This window comes from Trichoplax adhaerens, genomic scaffold, assembly GCF_000150275.1.
Source record: "Trichoplax adhaerens TRIADscaffold_3 genomic scaffold, whole genome shotgun sequence".
Lineage (NCBI taxonomy): Eukaryota > Metazoa > Placozoa > Uniplacotomia > Trichoplacea > Trichoplacidae > Trichoplax > Trichoplax adhaerens.
Genome location: NW_002060945.1, coordinates 8496665 through 8515145, shown reverse-complemented (window position 1 = coordinate 8515145; position 18481 = coordinate 8496665). Strand labels below are relative to the sequence as shown.

General features: G+C 32.2%; 2 protein-coding genes across 2 annotated transcripts; one reads left to right on the top strand and one right to left on the bottom strand.

Annotated features, from left to right (window-relative positions):
• On the bottom strand, nt 1-7015 carry TRIADDRAFT_54975 (uncharacterized protein; the record flags this gene model as incomplete). Its single annotated transcript, XM_002110654.1, has 35 exons — nt 1-66; nt 164-243; nt 382-423; nt 541-596; nt 726-769; nt 843-917; nt 1020-1081; nt 1168-1243; nt 1319-1383; nt 1497-1551; nt 1655-1732; nt 1809-1868; nt 1977-2027; nt 2123-2164; nt 2245-2341; nt 2533-2729; nt 2975-3067; nt 3159-3240; nt 3315-3376; nt 3465-3515; nt 3636-3689; nt 3799-3860; nt 3993-4125; nt 4191-4268; nt 4334-4395; nt 4474-4555; nt 4696-4777; nt 4881-4951; nt 5086-5205; nt 5291-5359; nt 5457-5522; nt 5681-5755; nt 5935-6015; nt 6104-6289; nt 6974-7015. 35 exons carry the CDS (start codon nt 7013-7015, stop codon nt 1-3), a joined length of 2697 nt encoding a protein of 898 aa, XP_002110690.1.
• Nucleotides 7016-10727: 3712 nt separating this feature from the next.
• Nucleotides 10728-18481, top strand: TRIADDRAFT_22762 (uncharacterized protein; the record flags this gene model as incomplete). Its single annotated transcript, XM_002111195.1, has 23 exons — nt 10728-10837; nt 10953-11070; nt 11263-11478; nt 11615-11868; nt 12014-12139; nt 12366-12615; nt 12745-13004; nt 13592-13727; nt 13837-13931; nt 14057-14143; nt 14261-14485; nt 14580-14634; nt 14717-15150; nt 15814-15889; nt 16068-16218; nt 16372-16605; nt 16717-16817; nt 16953-17144; nt 17318-17473; nt 17643-17732; nt 17847-18019; nt 18113-18218; nt 18335-18481. Coding segments are annotated over 23 exons (3792 nt in total), but the record flags the coding sequence as incomplete, so codon positions are not given.

The window sequence follows — 18481 nt, the reverse complement described above, 5'->3', positions numbered from 1 at the left end:
CTAAATTTTTTTAATCCTTCTTTTTCTGTAAGATTTCGCATTCGAACATAATTGGCAAGAATACTCCTGCGTAAGAAGTACAAATAAATGTTTTAATGCAGAAAAGAAAAAATTAAATATTGATTGTAAAGTTAACGTAAGATTAGATATATGTAGCACTTACATTTTCACGAGCGGGTAAGCAATCTTTATGATAAGCATGTCGGCAAAAAAACATAACAACATCATCGTCCATACGTTGATCTAAGATATTACGAGATAACTTTAATTGACGTACAAGTGATTTAGACCGATGTTGAGAACTTAAATTCCTTTATAGGCAAAATTTAAGCAATGACTTGTGATGAAAGATTATAAACTCGTTATGCGAGGTAAACATACTTAAAAGCAGGCTCCTTTGACAATTCGGACATTTAGTAAATTCTAAAATAAAAATTTAGAGTAAAATCAGAATGACAAAGTTGGACAACATCAATGTTCCATCTTTTGAGCGCTCTTTTTATAATGCTAAATATCGCTCAAATATATACTATTACATACCGTCAGTGTAGAATCCTCTCCGTTGTGTCTTCGTTAATTTATCAAATAGTAATACACTAAAAATGTTCAAGTATGCATTAATAAACCTACTCTGAAGAAAGGCCATTAACGATTTCCATCAGGTTATTAACCAAATAAAGAGAGTACGATAGTTTCAGCAGTAATCTACGAGTAAACATCCTTACCTATCATTAACTAAAATTTTCTTACAACCCTCTTGTAAGGAAATCTGTGTTACAAAACATAAATCCAGTTTAACTCAATTCTAAATTACCCATACAGTATAAATAGAACCGATTCACCTGAAGTTTGTAATCCTGCAAGATTTTCACTAACGAATCCCTTAGTCCTGGTATTTGTAGTCCGGATGGTATCTTCTACATGATCGTAGGTATCGATTTAGTAAAAAATAAACAATTGACAATATTTCAACGCAATATGCTTAATACTGTAATTCTAAAATTTATGTTAAGACTTACTTCAATTATCATGACTGGATTTATATGGCTTCCAACGTTATGCAAAAGGCTTGTGATAAAATCTATATGTGGTAATTATTATAAATACTTTCAATCAGTACCAGCAATAAAGCTGCTATAAATAAGCTAGTACAATGCATCATCTAACGTGGTTTGTCCATTGAATATTCTACTAGTTGCTGCCAGAGCTCCTCTTCATCTTTTTCTTTCGAAAATTCGATGGCCTTTAAATCAATTCCAATTGCTGTATGAGTTAAATTGCAAGAAGAATAACATCGTCTAATATTTAGATAACTTACGTAATCGATATCATGAAGTTCTGATACAATAATAGTTAGAGCTTCCTTAGAATTTCCCATTCGATCTATGATAGTGGGGTAGTATCGTTACAACATCTTTCAGTATACAAGATTTCTAGATAGTTTGATCTTTAAGAAAACATAGTCCCATTACGTAATTTACACCGATAAGTAGTACCTAATAGGAATACCAACTCCTGAAAGAACTTCCGTTCCTTGCATATCGTATACGCCTATTAAAGTAAAACAGCAATGGTCATCGTAAATCTAAGGTGCAATTGACAGTAATTTTTCATATGACAATACATCATAAAGTAGAATCGAGACAAGTCATACCTTTTTCAGAGAATAGCTGGTACTTTTCTTGAGAAAGTGTAATAGCTTTTTTGGCTCATACTCTGCATATAGTTCAACCTACGAAATAGAAATAGTTTATAGTCTTAAAAATTTTTGATAACTTTTATCATCTATAATTAGACATCACAGATACCTGTAATTCATGATGATCCTTGGCAATATTGGGATCTTTTTCAAATAGCTTATCTAGATACTGTTACACATATAAAAAATGTTTATCACAAATAAAAAACTTTAAATATGAAATTCCTATAACTCAAATATTTATTTCAATTAATTCGTCAACTCTTTGAATCCTTACCGCAAGTTGTAAATGTTTCAGTTGATCTAACATTTTAACAACTACTCCAATCTGAAAAAGCAACGTCAGTGGTAGTGTAATAAATATATCTTTAACAAATATTAAAATTGATAATAAATTTTGTAATTAAGATTTGAATTTCCTACCTGCATTTTATCTGTATTTTCTACAAGCATCTTCATAGCTCTCTAAAAAATTTACATTATTAGGTATGTCGAAAAAAATTTAAAGAAATAAAGTCAATCTACATATTAATTCCTATACTTACAACTTCCTGTAGTTGCATTAATCTTGGAATATGTTTCAAGACGGTTTCGTATAAATTATATTTATCGATAAGGTCGAATACATCTTCATGCCCAAGACTGTAAAAGATTGCAAATTGTCATAAGGCTGATACTTTAATTATGCAAAAGTAGTTAATAATGATAATCTTTACTCTAAGTATGTTCCTATGGCGTCTTCATACTGTCCTTCTTGGCAGTATCTGTAAGAAATGGTATGTATTAGCTTAAAGAAATAAAATTTCTAAGATATGAATCTTAAAATTTCTAACAATATTGCCAAGGCAGCTCGCATGCTTCTTAGTTGTTTCGCTGTATCAAGTCTTTGCTTTTGCAACATTGTTCTATATTGTTGCAAATTTGCGCTCTTGGGTGAATTATCCTGGTTGGAATCTATTATTTGATCTTCACTTTGTGACAATTGCTGGTTTAGCGTTGTAAGCTTCTGTAGTGCTACAGATACTTCTCTCTATTAATAACAAATAAATTAACATAAAAGTCTCTCTAGCAAAATCATATAAATTAATCGAAAGTCATGTAGACAACAACTTATCATTTACATTCACGGCCGTAACTATAGTTTCAAAATCGTACAAATCTTTTGGCCAAGTCTTTATCAACGAATAAAATCCCTAATTGAAAGAGAATACTCCATTACTGACAAACAATATACAAATAAATGTTTTAAATTTTTACTTATTACTTTCGTCTCACCTCTATATCAGTTTTTAAATAATCATCAAGGATAAGCTCATAAACATACTGATCTAGTCTGAATGAACCAGTAGGAACATAAAAACTAATTTCCTATCCAAAAGAATCATTGTAATTACTATACAATGCAAATGTTATATTAAAAAAAAAGGAATTATTGGAAAGAACTTATTTAGTGGCATACTTTAAGTTTTTGAGCAAGCTTAAACTTTTCAATTAACTCTTCCCATGCGTTTTTGTCATTGCCCATGTATTTGACTGATTTACTATAACACAAATTAGGTATTAATTACTATTTAATAAGCAGGTAGACTTATACGGAACAGTGTAGCAAACTTACATGGCTGCAGCTTTGTAATTCTTAGAAGTAATTAAGTAATGGACAAATTTGACTCCAACACTCTGTGAAATAATAGAGAAATGGCATAGTGAATTTTTAAATTCGCGATAAATGAAAAATTGCATGAAATTAATTCTCAAACACACACACCTTCACGGAGTGTCTTTGAAGTCTTAACTTTTCAGTAAGAGCCAAAGCCTCCTAATAAATATAAACCAGCTTAGAGCGAAACTGATAAACGAAATAATTAATATCAAAGAATAGGTTATAACATATAATTCTATTTCGTTCGTAACTATTCGTTCTTAAACGTATTTATACCTCAAAATTTTCATGCATAATTAACCAGTCTATATGATCATCTTGGTCTCTGGGCTAAAATTAAAATACAAAGTTTGAAATATACAATCAATAGTAAAATATTTTTTTCATGAACTCTTTGACGCACAAGAACAAAATGTTAATTGCGTAGCATAATCTCTACCTTGGCAATGATGATATCTTTTGGAGTGACTATGAAGAGTTGTGATTCGCATTCATCCCTCACTATACAACATTAAATTTACATAGACTGGCTCAGCGGAGTCATTTTAAAAACCCGGTAAGAAAGCATACTTCAAAAATCATCAATTAAATCGATGATACTGTAATCCGACACGTTTATCAGTCAGTAAGTACCTAAGGAATAATCGAAACATCTATACTTTCGAAAATTTTGAATGGGTAATGAATTAGAATGTTCTTCTTTCTTTTTGGGAGCATATAAATCACCAATGATTCGTAACTGAGGCCTTCTAGCATCTTCTTCGTCCTGAAATTATAATTTAGCCCATAAGCTATACCATATAATTTTAATATTCAATAAAAAGCACAAACCCATTCTAAGTCATCGTCTTCCTCGGCTTCCTGTCTATCTCTTTCAACTGCTTCTTCTGTTGGTAAACATAATATGGCCTATAGAACAATACGACAACTTAACTATACGAAATCAATTGCGATAATTTAGAACATATGTATACCATTTTATCTTCGTATGGAACTAATCCACACAAGTGTGCATCCGCTACTTTGAAAACGGAAACTATTCGTGTATAACAATCAAATCAAGAAAGTCAATAGTTTGCTTGAGATCATAGATTAATAAGAAAAATAGCTATACCGATTTCCACAAAATAAAGAGGCATATTTGTTGTAAGCATCTGAGGTTTATGAGATTCTGTTTGTTCCTTTATTGCACAAATCTATACACGTAATGTACGGAAAGTATGTAATGGTGGTTTAATGATCAGTCTAGCCCGCTAACTTGGGTAACGTTACGATGTAAGCCACTTTACGCTAGGTTATAATTTTATATATACAGTATAAAACGTTAACTTCTCACCTTGACAGAGTCTATCGAACCTACAACAAACCTACGGTCATTGATCCAGTTGATAATCGTAGGATAGAGCTCGGGTCTAAAGCTATTTGAAATTAGGATTAATTAAGGGTTTGTTTAGTAAAGCTAAATTGCAACGAAGCAACTGCCATTTTATACGTATGTCATAACAGGAAGAGTAAACGCACTCATTTGTCGTAGGTCTTTGAATAATTGAGATTAATCCTCTAGCTAAGGTGTCGTATACTTTGACCAGGAACTAAAAGATGAAAGATTTGCACAATTAGAGCATTTCAATTAGATTTTCAGATCACGATAAAGTATAAAATATAAGGTGACGATAACAATACATGATCGTACTCGTCATCACTCAAGTAGTACTAAGTCCCTTACTGCGCTATTAGACCACACGATAAAACGATCTCTCCATCGAACATTAGTTACTGTGCCTTCACCACCATCAATAGCTTGAAATTTATTTCGTCCCAGCCAATCAGCAGATACTAGAGATAGCTAAAAGACACCCCACCGATTAACCATTTCAACGAGCTAGAATTAAGCTATTATTGAAATAAGAATATCTGCAAACACTTCTTACTCTGTCACCATGACCAATGACATAGGTTTTAGATTTCAAACGGGCAAAATTTGGAGCTAGTGCTAATGTCTATAAACGAAACCAAGAAAAGTGATGGCTGTATAATACACGTACCTAGTAACTCAATGCAACCCGATGTGACTCATGTAATGGGTAGTTATTCTACCTTTGTAGGACGATCGAAAGACAGGACTACAGGGCTTTTTGGCGAGAAAACCGTGATAATTGAGATCTATGATTGAATACAAAGACGATTCAGTTAATTTCTACACATGAAATAATCAATTGTGGATATATTTCGTTAACTTTCGTATGTTTTACAGTTTTTTGTTACTCGTTAATCTCTCATTGTTTATTTGTAAATCATGCTGATAACAATTCTGACAGTACCTTTCCATCATCAGAACAGCTACCTATGACTTCCCCATAGGTGTCAATACTAATGTCGCGAATTGCACCACCATGCTTAAAATGATCCCAAATAAAAGCAACATCAGACATTGATGATGATAAAAATTTACTGTAGCAATCTCATGAACGATCTGGAAGTTAATTCTACGCATTATCACTTTCTAAGCAATAGTTTTATAATAAAAGAAGTTATAGAAACAGTCTGCTAATATAATGTCATATTTTATACTTACAACATTATCATACTTTGCAATACAGTTACCCATGGAATCGAGCACAAATACAGTGCCAAAATCGGTACCAATAGCTAAAAACTGTTTGGGTCCAAATAAGACATGCTTAATTCAACCGATATCATATCGAGGCTGATATAAAACTAAATAGTAGATTTTGATTTGTTACCTTTGTATGAACAGCAAAGCAAGTTGTCGCTCTATCCTTCATAATATTAAGAAATTCGTTGCCCAATTGAGAGTACTTGAACAAAGGTTCATCTTCATCTTCATCTTCATCTTCATCGTCTTCATATTCATCATCACCTTCGTTATTATTCCTCTGCGAGATATTACCTCGATCGTCATTTTCGTCCTGTTACGATATAGAGAATAGAATTATATAGATTCAATCAATTCTATATGATTGCAGAAAGACTAGACATTAAAATAAAATTTTGCATCAAGTACAGTATATTGAATTAGCCGAAAACTCAAATATTGTGTATTCAAGATTGAGGATCTTTGCTAGTTGTTGTTTCAGTGACAAAATCAGTCATTGATAAGTGAAATTCAATATCTGAGAGCGATGTGAATTTGTAAATTAGATTGAAGTGAGTAGTATGTTATTACTCTCTTACTTGAAACTATGCTCATTACGTTATTCTTAGCTATGTTTTGCAACGGTCATCGGCTCAACTGAGTGAAGATCACCGACACTACAAAGGGTACTTTCAGTGGATTAACAACAATGCGGAGTTGAATTTATACGAGTAATGTTGCGCCGTAAGCTGTAGTGCAAATATACTGATCGGCTCATGATGACAGCGATATCACAAGTTATATCACGGGATTGGGATTCATTTTTGTCGACGTGCTTGTACTTTCCTATGATCACAACAGTACTGTATTTACAACATGACTGATTTGAACTGTCTATTCAGCCATGGATGCATAAAATACAGTACAGGCATCAATGCAATAGCGTCATTTAAATATGAACCATTCTAGAGTAGGCTATATTATGATAGGAAGAATAGGAATAGAAATAGTTTTATACCTCCATCTCCGAGATAGCTAAGGTCTGGGGGTTGTCCGCCATGATCAAATCAGAGACTGTCAATCGGAAAATCGACAGTACAGTACACACACTTGTATTGTACCGTACAGTACTGTACTGTACTGTACTGTACTGTACTGTACATACTGCATAGTGTACAGTACAGTACTGTACAGTACGGAAAGTAAGTACTGTATAACAGTGTATTGTAGGACAGGCAGTGGCACTTGTTTCGTGTACGGTTTCGTGTACGGTTTCGACTGGTCATCAACATAAACGATAAGGTATATCCTAATCAATAAGACATCCGGTACCAGCAGAGATATATTAATTATTTTATTGGGATTATTTTATATAAGACTATTAATTATTATTCCAATCTGAGGAATTTTCGTAATAGTCTTTGCTTGCCATTATGAGACGGAGCTATCTACGAGTACTTTGCTCATTTACATTGTAACTGCTACGTCTACTATCCTCATCAATAAGACCATCCGGTACCAGCAGAGATATATTAATTATTTTATATAAGACTATTGATTATTATTCCAATCTGAGGAATTTTCGTAATAGTCTTTGCTTGTCATTATGAGACGGAGCTATCTACGAGTACTTTGCTCATTTACATTGTAACTACTACGTCTACTATCCTCATCAATAAGACCATCCGGTACCAGCAGAGATATATTAATTATTTTATATAAGATTATTAATTATCATTCCATTCTGAAGAATTTTCGTAATAGTCTTTGCTTGTCATTATGAGACGGAACTATCTACGAGTACTTTGCTCATTTACATTGTATCTACTACATCTACAATCCTACAATAATAATTCGCATAAGCTGTCAATTTGTTTCCAATGCGACGTCCATTCAATTGAACAGAATGTGTGAATTTGCTTATACTTCCACTTAGATGTATGGATAATTCATTTTAAAAATAACTGGTACCGAGGTCGCGATTTTCTCAATCAGATACGACTAACGAACAGCTTTATAATATTTTTACTTTATATCCTTGAACACATGAGCTGGTTCTGATACACTTTATTGCGTATACGAGTATAATAATTAGTTAATCTACATTACACTTAGAGAAACAGTGGACGCATAAAAAGTCGTCGACTTCTCATCGTGTCATTAGGAATACGTTAAAATATTCTTGAGACAACTATCATGATAAGATAATTATTTCATTGGTAGTAGGATGGAGCTGTCGTTAAGGACTTACTTACGTGAGGTTGTCCGCTATCCTATAATCCTATTCTGTAAATATAATTTATTACTCTGCATGATAACAGAGACGAAGCATGTATCAAAGCTGTCAATTTTTTCATCAAGTGAGTGGGAATACAAAGGACTAGCTAATATAGGGTGCTACATTTTGATAAAAATTTTCATTCGTTACCATTAACTCAAGTACAGTAATGGTAATCAACTGCAGTGCTGCATTACGTTGCCGAGTTATACATCATTATACTTTGGCCTTTGCTCTACGCGCATACTAGAGATGCAACGACAAGCATTCAATCGTATTACTTACAACATGGATTACTAGAGTAATTTTCTTCTAATTATCCATGCTTATAGTCTGTAGTCTCTTTTTCAACCCTATTTTAGGTGTAAACTGGCAAACAAGTACTGCTGTGTTACATAAACAAAGAAATTATTGATTGCGGAAAGATTGCTTAACCTTTTGCTTTACTATTGATTGCAATGACTACGGTACTATGGAATACATACTGGTGACCTCATCACGCTTATCCTGACCTTGGTGCGGTATTTCTTCTACTTTGCCTCATGGAAAGATTAACAGCCATGCTACGAAATATTATACAGTATAAGAATTGCAGTATTGAACCATTTCCATGTGATTAAATTCAACTACAATATACAACCTTAGCCATAATATCTAGGCGAATTTTATGCATTAGTTCTAGTTAGTCTCTTTCAGATTTTATGATCCGATTTTAGTTTGCGTCAATGATTTACGTAGATGTACACAACCGAAACATACTATCGTATTTTGGGGGGTTATATTACACCTTATAAGTGGACCCTGGCATGCATTGTAGAAAGATTGGATTGGCTATGAATATTCATGTTTATACAGAGTTTCATAGACGCAGTGATCACCTACGACCATATTAATTCCATGCTATTACAGGCGTTGCTTTCGCAAAATAAGTATTATCTTTTCTTACTTGGCTACGGTACGCTTGAAAAATTATCAGTTTATATATATGGAAAGTGAATCAATGGTGCATTTCTGGAATTAATTGCAATTATAATAACATGCTGGCGATATTTTGTAAGTCATCCATGCTGCATGATATTTTAATAGCGCCATTAGTCTATTCCTTGTTTATTTAAGTTTAAAGTTTAAAGTCCACTAAAACTGAATAGTAACTCTTTGGCCTTTGTAAGGGCTAAAGTGAGAAATTATTTTACCTCTATGGGTTGAACTTCCTGAACTAATTACAATGCGTTAGACAAGCGGTAACTGATAAAACGATAAAATCCTCTAATAAAATTGTAGATTACGCATAATCCGAACAAGATCTTACGATATTTAATTACATTATATCAGTCATTATAAATACGTATTACTAACTTTGCTTAAACAGAAGCATAAGTTAGTTTCACCACATTCTAAAGAAATTGGTTCAAAATCTTCAAAACATGGATAAAAGTGATCCCACTACTCTCGATTGTGACAATCCTACAAAGGTACAACGACGCTATAGGTTCTATTTCTTATTATTGAGCCAAATAAAATATTGCGCTCTATTATGATAATATTACACATAACAAAAAATTATATGCAAGTCTTTTTTTCCATTCTATTATAGAAGATCGAAAAAGATGTACCACTTGATACAGCCTTTTGGTTTCCTCGCACGGTTTCATTTTGGTAACGGAATATTTATCTGTGAATTTTAAAGTAATAGTTCATACTACCGTATGCAGAAATTATTCTTATACCAAGATAGACCGCAATATCATGAGTACGCCTTAAGTAGTATGAAAATAACTGGGTAATCAAAAAAATACTTGCTAACCCGCAATCTAGAATTAAATCTATAGCTTTTGTTAAGTATCCTTAATTGCACAATTTGGCTAATCGGATACTGAAGGGAGAGCTTACTCGTATATGCCGGTATCGCATAACCCCTGTAATCTAAACATAATAATAATATAATATTTATCTGATTGATAAACTCAACCCGAACGGATTTTAAACACATTAAGTCAGAATAGGCAAAAAAGCCTCTACTGTAAAGAGATCTTTAACTTATATTATTATCATAAATAGGAGTTTAATTGCTATTACGTTAACCATGACGGAATTTAAGCAACAGTCAAAATATGATGTCAAGAAATTGGAGTGCTACTGTTGCTTCCGGTAGCATGCCGATGAGGACATTATCGATTTACTGTATATCATAGTCATTTCTCGAGGTCTATTTCACTAATTATCTAATTATGAGACCTGCAATGGTATCTATTAATCTATAGTGTTGTAATGTCGTTTAAAACGTAATTTAATTCCTATTACATCAACTACTTTACGATCGCCAGAAAATCGTACAACAATGATAGTTTACATTAGCTATCATATTTCTTTACCAGGGCTATAAAATCGCCATTTCAGAGGCTATAATAATAAATTTCGTACCCATACAATCGGTTAGAAAGTAAGAACTTTTAATTTTTAGCTAGCATAGTCACTAATCTTATTGATTATTAGGTGGTTGAATAAATTATTTCGAATAAGTTCAAACAGAACACTTGAAGTAGAAGATCTATACCAGCTAAGTTCACGTGACAAATCGGATGTTCTTTTGAAAAACTTTGATCAGTTAAGGATTATAACTGCTGTATATAAAATAAATCTCAGTAATTCTGAAAAAAATTTTACGAAGAAAGCTAGCTTTAATCTAAGCTGTATTCATTTTTATTACTACTTCATTCAGAGAATGGAATAAAGAACTAGAAATTCGAAATCATGGTGGTAAAGCAAGTTTGTTTCGGGCCTTAGTGAGGTTATTTGGAACAGGCTACCTGTTACTTAGTATACCTTGTTTTATATCGGTAATATTTCATTCTAAACTTTATTTAAAGTAATCATGTACTGCTGCTCCTGTATCACGCCATAACTGATATTGAATTACTTTATTTATCAAGTAATTTCTGAAGCGCTAGTACCATAATAGAGCTCGTAACATTTATTATTACCAATTGTGCCATAAAAATTAAAATAGTTTCTATATGAACATTTTATAGCTAGCTGGTAGGAGCGTGTATCCTATCTTTATTGGACTTCTTGTTGGATGTTTTTCCCCTCAGTCGACTGCCACTAAAACCGAAGCCTACCTTTATACTTTAGGTTTATGCTTATCAATATTTTTTATCGTTATTTTCGAGCAACCATCATTCTTTGGTGCATATAGACATGGTAGCCAAATAAGAGTAGTTCTGACAACGGCCGTTTATAGAAAGGTAACAAATCACAACTTATAAATAGTGTATCTATATTATGATAAACTACAAATCACAAGGAATTTGAATTCTTCTATCTGTAGATTTTATATTAATATAAAATTTGACCTATCAATTTACTGTATACGTATCATAGACACTAAAATTAGGTAGTGGAACCATATCGCAAATTACTACTGGCCGAATCATCAATATACTAGCAAATGACATGTTAAAGTTTAACGATGCAACGAAATTTCTACAATATCTATGGGTTGGTGCTATAGTCGGAATAGTTATGCTCGTCATTTTATGGTTGCAAATTGGTATTGCCTCGCTTGGAGTTATCGTTGTGCTGATTGTTACTATAGCTTTTACTACTATAATAGCTTCTTTTCTTGCGAGAGAAAGGTTAGGGAACTTGAATACAGTATGCACAAATATCCTTTTTAAAGGATCTATGCACTTGTTAATACTTTTTTTCATGCTATTATGTCTCAATTAGATTAAATGTATATAAAAGTAATACGCAGTTATCCTTTATCATCCATTACAGAATAAGTTATTTAAAATATGCAGACGAAAGGATAAAGGTTATGAACGAAATTATAACAGGAATGAGAGTAATCAAAATGTATGCTTGGGAGAAATCTTTCGCAAAATATATCTCTAATGTTCGAAAGTAAGGCGAAAATATATGGAATTTATTTTTAATAAAATCTAGTTATAAACCAATTACTAGAGACAAGAAATTAAAGTTATAATGGAAAACTGTGGATGTTACTTGCATTACTATGATATCTAAATATAGAAATGAACCATAAGATTCTTTTAAAATCTATATGTACATAGTACCGGTACTCATAACCTTTTAAATTTAAATATAATATTTGTCAATTTATTTTAAGGAATGAAATTAAGCATGCATTCAGGATTGCATATTTGAGAGCAGTCTCGATTTCAATGCAATTTGTATCACCTGCATTGATGTTATTCTGCTCTGTCGTCGTTTATGGCCTATTTGGAAATCATTTAGACGTTGCAAGGATCTTTACAGTTTATTCCTTAGTGCAAGGCATTCGAGCAATTTTTATGTTTATCATACCAGAATCAATCCAAAATATCAAAGAAGCTTCGATTTCATTGAAACGGATTGAGGTTCATTTCTAGTCTGTTTGATCATTATAGTATTTACTCTATCAAATCACGTATTAATTAAAATCGTTTCGTAATAAAATTTACTAGAATTATTGATCGAAAATGTGACATTCTTTGTTTAATTTATAGGATTTCTTACTATCGGATGAATTGCAACCTTTAAATGAAGAAGAGAGTGAAAAAAATCGAGATGTCACTCAAGCAGCACCAATACAGATTACTAATTTATCTGTTTGGTGGTCAGATGAAAGTAGACCGATTCTTAAGGATTTATCATTCAGTATAAAAAAAAATGAATTATATGCAATCGTAGGACCTGTAGGAAGTGGTAAATCAACACTACTAATTACGCTTTTAGGTGATGTGAAAACATTTAAGGGTCAATATTGGTAAGAATTTAAAGTTGACAAGAATAAAATAGCATTTTCCATTTCAAGGATATTTGTATAAGCTATTCCTTTACATTTACGAGTTTGTATATTTTGAATAATGATTCAGCTATAGTAAAAATTGGCGAAGAATAGATCAACTAACATTTTATGCTTTTGCAATATATCTTTAAGTATTACCGATATTTTATTTATCATAAATCCCTATTACTGCCAAGATTATCTCATCTAATTTGTATTATTGTACTATGCAAACAGTAAGATAAGTCGCGAAATCCTCTTATATAATATGTATCAGAAAGTCAACTGTACTTGTAAGACTACATCTTGTATTATAATTTATTTCTTTTGATGCATTGAATATCTGCATCGATATTTACACCATGGCGCAATCAAGCACAAAAACAGTACCGTTACGGCCAATTCACAACCGCATCTTGGATTTACGTATATCATAAAACGTCTTGAGATCGCTTAAAATATTTACTATATTACTATACATTTACACAGCCAATTACTGCTTTTACGACATTATTTAATACTTGACTTTTCAAGCACACATAATACAGTACCATGTTACTTTACAGGATACAAGGAAATATTGGTTATGTATCCCAACAGGCATGGATCATCTCTGATACGCTAAGAAATAACATTCTCTTTGGCCAAGAATATGATGATGAAAAATATAATCAAGTTATTAACGCTTGCGCCCTTAGAAAGGTTTATGAAATAAAATATTGACTTGTGATGTATATCTCTAGTTTAGTTATGATATTTCAACAGGCAGGCTCTCATAGGCTTATCTACTATCCTTTGAACCAAATGCTAGGATTTAGAATTATTACCTAATGGTGATATGACATTCGTCGGGGAAAGAGGAGTACAATTAAGTGGTGGCCAACGCATGAGAGTTCACCTAGCTAGGTAATTTTGGATAAGTTTGGCTTACTAGTAATAAGTAATTTATACTGTCATAACGGTTCAAGGTTAATTCTCTATTTCTCTGTGACTGCTGAAATAATAATCAAAATTATGCTTACCTTCCTCAGGGCTGCTTATTATGATGCCGATGTTTATTTGCTTGATGATCCTTTAAGCGCTGTCGATGTTGATGTTGCAAATCACTTATATCAACAGTATGTAAACTTTTTAAACACTCTTCAGTAAATTTATTCTTGCTTGATTAAATATATTACGTTATGCTAAGATGATCTTTCTGTTAAACGATATCTGAAATGTTTTAAATATTGTAGATGCATTTGTGGCCTTTTAGCTAAAAAAACACGTATCTTGGTGACACACCAATTACATCATTTGAGATCTGCAGATCAAATTATTGTATTGAATGATGGAAGTATTGAATATATTGATACATTTGAAAATTTACAACTGAAATCCAGTATATTTTCCATGCCTGCACAAGAGCAATCACCAGATGCAGAGAATGACTACAGAAAAATTAAGTTCGTTAAATTATAGTGTGATGCAATCGTTACATGTATGTATTTTAAAGTGTTTTTGCTACGGTGATTAATAAGGGTAACTCTTTATTACGATATATTCATGTAGTAGCTTGGATACGCCTAACTTTGAGAAAAAAAGGACAGAATCTTATGCCAATAACAAGGTTGGTATAAAATTTGGGCAATAAAGTACTACAGAAAAATTAGTGCTAAGATATTATCTCGTACTAATTTTATTGTCGCTAGGATAAAAATGGACAGGTGATAGAAAAAGAAATTCAAAAGACAGGCAGTGTATCTTGGAGATTTTACATGAATTATTTTGTTTCGGCATTTGGGGTAATACCATCAGCGATAGCCTTGGTCATTTTTTTCCTTACACAAGCGTCCCTTAATGTTACTGATTGGTGGTTTTCAAGATGGTCTACGGCCTATCAAAACGCATCTCTATCGAATAATGGTTCAATAACAATAAATACTGTCATTCTATTTGAGCTATCTAACCTCAATGTAGTCGGTATTTATGCCGGGTTGTTAGGAATATCGATTGCGTTGGTGTTTTTAAGATCATGGATTTTAGCTCGGATGGCAGTCAAGGCATCAGAACAGTTGGAAAATAAATTATTTCAATCAATATTGCGAACTGTAATACATGTTTTCGATACTTATCCGTCAGGTTTGTCGATTTTTAGTAGATGTTATTTTCCTTATGATGAATGCTAAAATAAATTAAAATAGCGAAAAACTGACAATACTAGAATTATTGAACGGAAATGTCTATGATACCTATAAATCAAAATTATCTACGCAAGCATAGATACTAGAGTATTCGAAATATACTTTAGATATTACAATATTCGAGAAGATTTATTTTTATTCAGTGCACTAGTAATCAATTTGTATCATACCATCGACAAACTTGCATTAAATTGAAACTGTTGATGTCAGTAAGTCCATGTTATCCTTAATTTAGGACAATTTAACTTATCCATGAAGGTATACCGATAGGCATTGGAGCATTAAAAGCATATTTTAATACCACAACCTCAGAGCAGGTTCTATTTTTTAAGTTACATATCTGAGTAGTTAAAAACATATTAGAATGGCAATAGACGTACAATAAATGGAATCGTTGACCTGAGATGCTTGTATTTTGCGTATTAGTACAATAACTGTATAATTATCTATGCGAGTATACAATAGGCAACAAAATATTTAGAATACCGTTCGGATATTACCATATTGCGAGGATAATTATGGATCTAATTGCTAATATTGGATGGAATTTTATGCGTCTATTTAAGATCAAAAATTTAGTTGTACATAATTTTTAAATTAGGAAGAATTCTAAATAGATTCTCCAAAGATTGTGCCCAAATGGACGATAATATTGGCTACAGTTTAATGTTCACGGTTCAGGTCGCTTATTTTTATAAATTAATTTCTATTTGTTTTATTGCATATGTCTTAATTAATTCTGCTACTTATGCTTTCATTTTCTTATATATTTTAGCTGATAATCTTAAGATGATCTACGTAATATTAATTTTAAGGATTGCTAACTACTGCTGACTACTACTTTATAACATATATTTAGTGTATCTTGCTAATCTTTGGGCAAATATTAACTACTGCAATAATAAACCCTTGGATGCTAATTCCAATTGTAATTGTCACTATACCTTTCTTAATCCTGAGAAAGTATTATTTAAATCTATCAAGAGATGTTAAGAGACTAGAAGCTGCAGGTTAGTAGCTCCTATTATGTTAATTAAGTACTAACTTAAAAATTTTTCAATATTGCATGTGACTTTAAATCTATTCGACTAAAATCTAAGATAGCAAGGCCTGATTGACTCCTTTATTTACGTTATGTACTGAAACTGGCGATATGCTTATAGGTAGTAGCCCCATTTATAGCCACGTATCAACAACACTACAAGGTTTAACTACCCTTAGAAGCTATGGTGCTAGCTCAAGATTTTTACAAGAATTTCAGCATCACTTAGATAGACATACACAATCTTGGATAACCTTTATTTCCTCAATTCGATGGAACTCTTTCCATGCTGATTTCTTAAGCGCATTACTAGTAGCTGGTGTAGCATTTGGTCTAGTTCTTTTACCTGAAGGATGTGAGTAAAACTTTTCTGTTAACAATACTATTACATTATATATCTAGGATTCATTAATCTTATCGATTTGTTCTACAATCTGAAAGAGATTTGCTTTTTTGATATCGCTAGCTATAAATGTTGGATTAGCAGCGCTAATTATAAGCTATTCTACAAATCTACTGGGAGTCGTAAATTGGACTATCAGAACAAGCTCAGAACTAGAGAATCAGGTACAAAATTTGTGAAATATAGTCTATTGATAAAACGCTTAAATATGTCGCGAGGATTATACTATCAAAGTAGTTGAGACTTTATTTGATATCGCTGATCAAAAAATACTGCCCATCAATTTGTACATTTTACAGATGACATCAGTTGAACGAGTAGATGAGTATACCAAATTGCCGAAGGAGAAAGAGTTCTATCAGAAAGATGACCCTAAGTCCGAATGGCCAAAATTTGGTAGGATAAAATTTGAAGATGTTTCCTTTGCTCATTCCGAGCATTTGCCACTCGTTCTTAAGTCAATAAGTTGTGAAATCAAGCAATACGAAAAAGTAAGAAAGTCTATTTTGTTATTTGAAAATAGTCTATCCAGGACTAATGTGTTAAAAACCGTCAAAAGTTATTGTTGTAGTGGAGGATGAAATTATAGTAATATCATTTACAAATACTGAGCCAACCTACAAATATGAAATTGCTTGAATTATGCAAATACATATACTCGTAGATCGGAATCGTTGGACGTACTGGTGCTGGAAAATCTTCGCTTATAGCATCGATGTTTAGATTGGCTGAACCTCGTGGAAAAATATTAATTGACGATGTTGTCATTAACAATATAGGATTGAACTGTTTAAGAAGTGCAATATCAGTTATACCACAGGTATACGCATTATAAGTCAGCTAGAGTAACGAAATTAAATCATAAATAAAGCTGGAGTGCAATAATCTTATTGAATCAATTTATACCGCCTTAAATTCTAGTTACTTATTATGCATTAGAATAAGAAATAGAAATTATTTATCCCATGTATTTATCATTTATAATTTAGGATCCAGTATTGTTTATTGGCACAATCAGGAAGAACTTAGATCCATTTAACTGTTACAATGATGATCAATTATGGAAAGCATTACATGAAGTAAACAGAAAAATCAACAGGAATAATTGCCCAAATATTTATAGCCTCCATAGATTCGTATCTTATTGGTTGATGATATACATTTGTAGCTAATTCTTTTTACTATTCTGATAGGTTGAAATGGGAGCTTATGTTAGCCAATTACCGAATAAACTAAGTAATGAAGTGGCTGAATTTGGTGCAAATTTTAGTATAGGTCAGAGGCAGTTGTTATGCCTTGCCAGAGCAATACTTAAGAATAATCGGATATTACTTATTGACGAGGCAACGGCCAATGTCGACCTTGCGTAAGATTATTTCATAAATTTCTTTTAGATACAGAGTAGTGGAATTCTAATATATTAAACAGCTATATCGATTTGCAATTGGGTCTCAATTAGAACGGATGCAATTATACAACGCACTCTTCGTGATAAGTTTATTAATTGCAGCGTATTGGTTATCGCTCATCGTTTAAGTACCATCATCGATTGTGACCGAGTTATGGTAAATCAAAATTATAAATTTTTGTAATTGATACTAAAACTGATCATATAAATATTTGGCAATAATTCGTACACTGATGAAAGATTAATTAAAGTTTTATTAACTTGATCTTAAAGGTGATCGAAGCCGGAAGGATCGTTGAATTTGATTCGCCGTATGTATTGTTACAATCTGATGGCTATTTTAACAAGTTAGTAAATGAAACAGGTACTGAAGAATCTCGCAATTTAAGACATCAAGCTGAAAATTATCATCACGATTAA